Genomic DNA, 6,998 nt, shown 5'->3' with positions numbered 1-6,998 from the left:
AGTGCTATCACTCACATTACGTCCAAGTATAAGCAAAAGCTCAACTGAGACTAAGGCTGTCAATGATATACAACATACAAATACAGTAACAGAGGACATAGCATTTGGCCTTTAATCACTTCAGCCCCGGACCATTTGGCTGGCCAAAGACCAGAGCACTTTTTGCGGTTCGACACTGCGTCTGTCAGGGAAATTCCATGTTGGATGCGGTAATGGCCGCCTTAGTGCGTGCTCTTGCGCACCCGTGTGTGTCAATGTGCGCGCGCCTGTGTATGCTGATGTGCGGGTCTTACCTATGGTTGCATTTTTCCATTGGTCAAAAAAAGTCCCGGGATGTACAATTACTTTGAGGATCACAGTTAAAGGACTGTAGAAAAGCCTCTGCATCAGAGGGAGAATGAAAGCGACAGTATATCCCAGACAGCGACTGTAGGTTTAAAAAGGATGGGCATGCTAGGGTGAATCTGATATTCATATGAAACAGTGTAGAGCCTACTTTCTGGTGGTGTCTAGGGATGAGCTTCGAGTTCGAGTCAAACTCATGTTCGACTCGAACAGCGAACAATTTGGGGTGTTTGCGGCAAATTCTGTGTACCCCATTACCAATTCACATGGGGGGCGGATCTGGGGGTCCCCTTTGTTAAAGGGGTCTTCCAGTTTCCGATAAGCCCCCCGCCTGCAGACCCCCACAACCACCGGGCAAGGGTAAAGGATAAAGGATCTGGTGTGGATTTTTGGGGGGAACTCCACGCCATTTTTTTTTTATTTAGGGTGGAGTTCCCCTTAATATCCATACCAGACCTGAAGGGCCTGGTAATTGAATTTGGGGGGACCCCCACAGATTTTTTTTATGAATGACTTTTCTCTGTATTGTAATTCATTATAGCCGCGAGTGATTTTAAATTACTTTTTTCCTTCTGAAATGACATTTTGTGCAGGGACAGTTCTAAGCACAGGAAACAAGCGCTACTTCACAGGCATACTATACACCCCCCAGGTACGAAATTTAAAGGAATATTTCACTTTTATTGTTGCACTTTAAGCATTATTAAAATCACGTCTGTTTTTAAAACTTTTTTTGCATTGATACATGTCCCCTGGGGCAGAACCTGGGTCCCCAAACACTTTTTAGGACAATAACTTGCATATTAGCCTTAAAAATTAGCACTTAAATGTGTTGTAAAGGAAAAACATTTTTTTCATAATACGCATCCTTTACCTGCAGACATTCCTCTTTTTTGCTCAGAAGTTGCTCTATTTCTTCTCTGTTCTGTTCACTTCCTGCTTGTCTGATTTTTACTCAGCACCGTGAAGGGAGGCTTTACTGCGGTGGTCAGTGACATGCTCGCCCCCTCCTGTGAACTACATCTGTGCGGCAGGACGCTCTCTACATGTTAGAGACTTTAAGGAGGTGTGAATTACTGGGCGTGCCGCAATGCATACTGGGAAATGTAGTTCTTACATGGACGAGCGCCGCAAACCAGGAAGTGAATGAGAGAACAGAAACTAGAACGCCAGAGGTGATATAGATGAAGGAATTTAATAGGTATTTACTAGTTTTTTGACAGAATCATTACACTATTCTGTCTGTCTACCTTGCAGACATTAATTTTAGGCAAAAAATGTTTTTCCTTTACAACTCCTTTAAGATTTCAAACGTTTGAGTTCCATAGACTTTAACAGGGTTCTAAAGTTCACACAAACCCTGTTTGCCCTATAGGTAGCATATAGGATGTGTATCCAGATCTGCTTTTTGCTACACAGTCAACACAGGACTGGATTTAATCATCTACACACCACACGCCAGTGGGCAGTGCCACAACCCCTTTATACATCATATACATCATATTCTATGTAACAGTGGGGTGTTTATTGGTGCTATATACAAAGTCTTATGTACAGGTGCTGTACAGTGTGCAGAAAAACAAAACAAAAGTAATTAAACAAAAGCCTAGCCGTGTCTCGGCTCTAACTACACAATTTTACAAGCCCTCACTACCAGGCTTAACAAGCCTACAGCTTGTCAGCTTCCACTTAGACTTTACTAACCTCTTTGCTCTCACAGACCAACACTGTCTGTGTTTCCCAGGGCAGAGCAAAGACTGTCTGCTCAGGTGAGCTTAAATTGGCCTGCGGGAGAGGGCCAACGCCTGTACTGGATCAGAGATCAGAGATCCCTGAACGTATAAGAGAGGAGCCTGGGAGAGGTATAAACCCTGAACAGGACTTTCCCAGGCTTTCTCTGGGATGCTCTGCTACAAAACATATAGGTAATCATTTAACTCTTCTACAAGATTATATTTTTTTATTTTGTAATTAACAATGTCCATCTTTTCTTGTAATCTCCCAGAGAGACAGTTTACCTTTTTAAACAAATAAAATGAACGCACATCGTTTTACAGGTAAAGGACATTTAAATGTATTTATTTTTTACTTGGTGCCTGTAAAGCATTGCACCTGCATACAGCAGATCGTAGGTACCATGTAGGACTCCTGCAGACTTGTCAGTGTATCAGTCTGCTCGTACCTCATACAGGCAGGCAGGTACACACTGACAGGAAGAGACTGAACTGCCAGAGTGCTCAACAACAGTGCCCTGGTAGTTCATTCATAACTACAAGCTGAAAGCTGCAAAGGATATTGGTAATTGTAGTTTTCTATTCACAGAACTTTGTGAATAAATGACATGGCCGGGCAGGACATGTTTTTATTTTATTTTAAATAGTAACAGCTAGGAGGGGGGAGAAGATCCTCCACTTGCTGTCACTAGAGGCAGTGGAGCGGGCAGCAGCTGCAGGAGTGGGTACAGGTTACATGTTCCACCTTATAAAATGGACGGAACATGTAACTTGTTCCCAAAGGTGAACTAATCCTTTATTGTTTTGTTCATAATTCCAGCTCATTTTTATAAATAGTGATCCAAGGGATCCCACGTTATTTTTCCCCTGAAGAATAGAAGAGGAAACATTGTCTGCTCTGCAAGCCAATGAACCCTCCCCACACTCTCAACTTCATCTCATTACTGGATTTATAATAATGCAATTTAATTGTCTTTCAGCTAAGGAAAATGGAGTCACAGGGTTGAGACTGGATATTTAGCAAAGCAGTTCAAATGAACCAATTGAGCTCACATGCGACTTTGTATAAAAGATCTTATGAACCTTCTGAACTATGTGGTAGTAATGCAATTATTTTCTTTATTCCTAACACTATGCTGCATTTTTATAGCTGGATACAACTTATTAAATATATCAATATCATTAGTTCACTTTATCACTGCATGAAATATATGACTAATGAAATGTGCATGATATTCACTTGCCTATTATTTATACATGACTGTAAAAGGATTATTGTGTTTTGTACGTGTTCTGTGATGTGTGCAATTATTATTTGAAAGAAAATGTGCACACATCACCTAAATTAACCGCTCCCTGATAAAATAAGGAAGTTTTCACAGATGATCTGTTTTCCTTTCAGAAGGCACAAGGAAAAAATACAATAAAGAATACGATAAAGCTAATGCGAACTGTGGTCATGCTGATTATAGAAGCACAGGAAATTGTACTAATTACTAATGCTGGATACATACAATGCAATCATTGAAAAACAGTTGGTCTAATATCATAATGCTTGTAGAGCCAAAATGATAATGAAATTCACAAAAAATGGATCATTAGTAGCAGAATCATAATTGGCTAAATGCCATCACAAGAACATTACAGGCCTGAAGATTAGGCCCCTACATAAACAGAAAAAAAAAAAAAAAAAAATTGCAAATCTTTCATTCATAACAAAATATAGAAAATGCAAACAAACATGTGCATAATGATACAGTACCATTCCATACTCAGCAGAAAACGATACCACTAAGTGCATGAACCACACAGTGCAAAAAAGATCGAACAGTAGTATCCAATAGCAATACCTGCTTGCAAAAATGATTTTACACTACATGTGAAGGCCAGTTCTGACTCCCACTTCAATTGGACCTCAATAATAATTTTGTCTCTTATGTAAGGGCACTATTCAGAGCAAAGGTGGACATCTGCTGAAGAAGAGATGTCTGTGGGGGATGTTTCAGGATGGATAGTAGGAGAAGGGGCTAGTAAATATGTAATTTGATAGCCCCTTCCTTTTTTAAATAAACACAGTGAATGTACTCGCTCACTGTGTCCATTCATAACTGAAGAATAGCAAACTGTGTTTAATATGCTTGGGTTTGTAAATTAATTCACTGTCCAGTGCAGCTGAGGCTGCAGAAAAAGGCATGTGTGTTTGAGCTTTGGGGTGCACACCCTAATGCAATAGGCTGTGCACACCTATGCTTGTTGTACAGGACACTGAGACACAGATTTTGCTGAGCTCCAGCATCTTGTCTTGTAACTTGAATCAAGTGGGAACCCTAAACTCTAGTGTGGGACTAAGAAACTAGTGGTGAGTTATGCTGTATGGTTTTCTGTATACCAGGACTGTTTGCTTTACTTTTGCTGAAGAAGGTTACAGCATTCATGTTTGCCTCTTCTGAGAAACCAATAAAGACTGTTACTGGCTTGCTGATGATATCTAGCCCTCTGTATGAAAGTGTATGGCCAGCTTAAGTAGTGTCAAGACAGTATGGGATTGCTAAAGTTGCTACAGTTTGGAAATTACTAGTGAAACAGTGATTGTAAATATTGTGTTGTGCAGCACATATACAGTATGTGTGTGTTTTGTATAGGAGCTTTTCACATGAATGCACAGTATATTAGTTTGATTTTACTTTGCACATATTTATCCATGCCGTCAGTTCACCCCACTGCACTACACATTGTCACTCTTCTCACTGTAAATTTCTTGGTTTCACAAAATCTCAAAAGTTCCCAATATGAGCATGAGACTGTCAGCAATATAATTAGTGTTGCAGTATTATCAGGAACTAGAACTAATACAGCATCTGCTGACTAGTTGCAGTTACATTTTACAGTGTACCTGTCGCCTTCCTGAAGTGGGCAGTACCAATGCCAGTTTTATTTTAGGATATAGAGACAGCGATCTTGAACAAACATGGGCATATTACATTTTGTGACACCTGTTGTGAAGATGCTGCTTCTGCAGGTCAGTTCCCACCAATTAATGAAGAAATTAAAAAATAACAACCCTAGAGCTTGCACCACTTTAAAAAAAACAGCGAGCAATGGCAATTCCTCTACTCTTTTTTTTTTACTTGGCAAAAAAAAAACAATATTCTTTTTTTTTTTTAAAAAGAACTATAGCACGTAGAAGGGACATGTTCTCATCGTGTTCTTGCTGATAACATTACTTTACATACTGTACAGTGGCCTTTTAATGATAATTATGTGTTCTATATATAATAAAGAATAACCACTTTCCTCAATCTAATGCATTCACTTTTTACCAGATCATTAAACCCTTCAATGCCAGTTTGGAGATGAATTGCATGGTGGAGCAAAAGACCAATAATTATCTGAATAACACATAAAAGGTTAAGCTGTAGAGCAACATACTTGGCTTTTCTTATAATGGTGAGCTATTTAAGCTAAAATATGAGTGGGTGTCTGACCTTCACACTTCACACTTTAAAGTGACTATTACAAAACAAGTAGTCAATTTAAGGAGCATGGAATGAAACATAGCTTCTAATTACAACGTTTTGCCTAGCTTTAGTCTTACAAAAATGTAGTCATTAAGTAGAAAGTAAAATCTAGTTCATACCAGTTACCATTGCTCTATAAATGTATTTGTATAATATATGAAAGGACCAGCAGACCTAACAAAATACAAATCACCTTTGCATAACACGGCCACCAAGTCCTTTTGCATATACCGTACGTATAAAAATCATATAAAAAACATACTATACAACTTGAGACGCTTATCTCTGTACTTATTCGCTACACAGCTGAAGTAGCTATAGCTTATTATATGACCATTGTGCACAGCTTTGACAGACTACAAGCCTCTTATTACAAGGTGTTGAGTGCAAATGGAAATACTAGCTACTGCATTTGGTTCATAACAAGTATCTTTTGAAAAATACATTCAGTAGCTCTTTTCTTGCTCGAATCCGCCATCATAGACACAGGCCGTGTGCAGCCGATCAAACTTACTTGGGTAGCAAAAGTTCCTGGGAGAACTGGATCTCAGGGACAGTGTACTCAGGTCCGTGTTGAGTTCATGGATGATACCAACCGCTCCATCATTAGAAATGTAAAGGGCCCTGTTCGTGATGGAGATGTATTGACCCTGGTGGAATCTGAACATGAAGCTAGAAGATTACACTAGCTATGTCTCATAAAACAATGCATTCAGTAAAACTAGTTTAATATATTCATAATCATAGTTTGTCTATATATTGGCTATACTGTATAACATATCTATAATATGGAAAAAATATAATTGCGCTAAACCAAAAGTGTTGTTACCGATAAGGGAACACACACAAGGGACATGAGGCCCAGTACAAAATCAAATGTGCTTAGTGATATTGACACAGATAATGAATTAATAACAAACATCAATAAATAAATGAATAAAATAAAATAAAGGTGATGATGACATCAGATGCAATAAACCACATTGGCAGATATGACCCTAACCAGCTTGAGGACTTAGGGGCAGATCCACAAAGATCTGCCCCGGCGCAGCATATCTGAGATACGCTACGCCGCCGTAACGTACTTTTTTTGGTTTGAATCCTGGAAGAATTTGCGCCGTAAGTTACGGCGGCATAGTGTATCTCTCGCGGCGTAACGGCGCCTAATTCAAATCAGCGAGTAGGGGGGCGTGTTTCATTTAAATGAAGCGTGTCCCCACACGGAACGAACTGCGCATGCGCCGTCCCTAAATTTCCCGCCGTGCATTGCGCTAAATGACGTCGCAAGGACGTCATTGTTTTAAAGTGGACGTAAATTATGTCCAGCCCAATTCACGGACGACTTACGCAAACATAATGTATTTTTTTAAATGATACGCGGGAACGACGGCCATACTTAAAA

The 6,998-nt window shown here is 39.5% G+C and overlaps 1 protein-coding gene across 1 annotated transcript in view; it reads left to right on the top strand.

The window, feature by feature from the left end:
- LOC120913863 (40S ribosomal protein S28-like) overlaps nucleotides 1–6,322 on the top strand; it is an 11,292-nt gene extending 4,970 nt beyond the window's left edge. Inside the window, exon 2 of the mRNA XM_040324206.1 lies at nucleotides 6,047–6,322. Within this exon, the coding sequence (XP_040180140.1) occupies nucleotides 6,047–6,285 (239 nt within the window). The 3' untranslated portion in view covers nucleotides 6,286–6,322. The remainder of the gene's footprint in view (nucleotides 1–6,046) is intronic.
- Nucleotides 6,323–6,998: the final 676 nt, after the last annotated feature.

Source organism: Rana temporaria, chromosome 1 (genome assembly GCF_905171775.1).
Source record: "Rana temporaria chromosome 1, aRanTem1.1, whole genome shotgun sequence".
NCBI lineage: Eukaryota > Metazoa > Chordata > Amphibia > Anura > Ranidae > Rana > Rana temporaria.
This window is presented reverse-complemented; position numbering and strand designations above follow the sequence as displayed.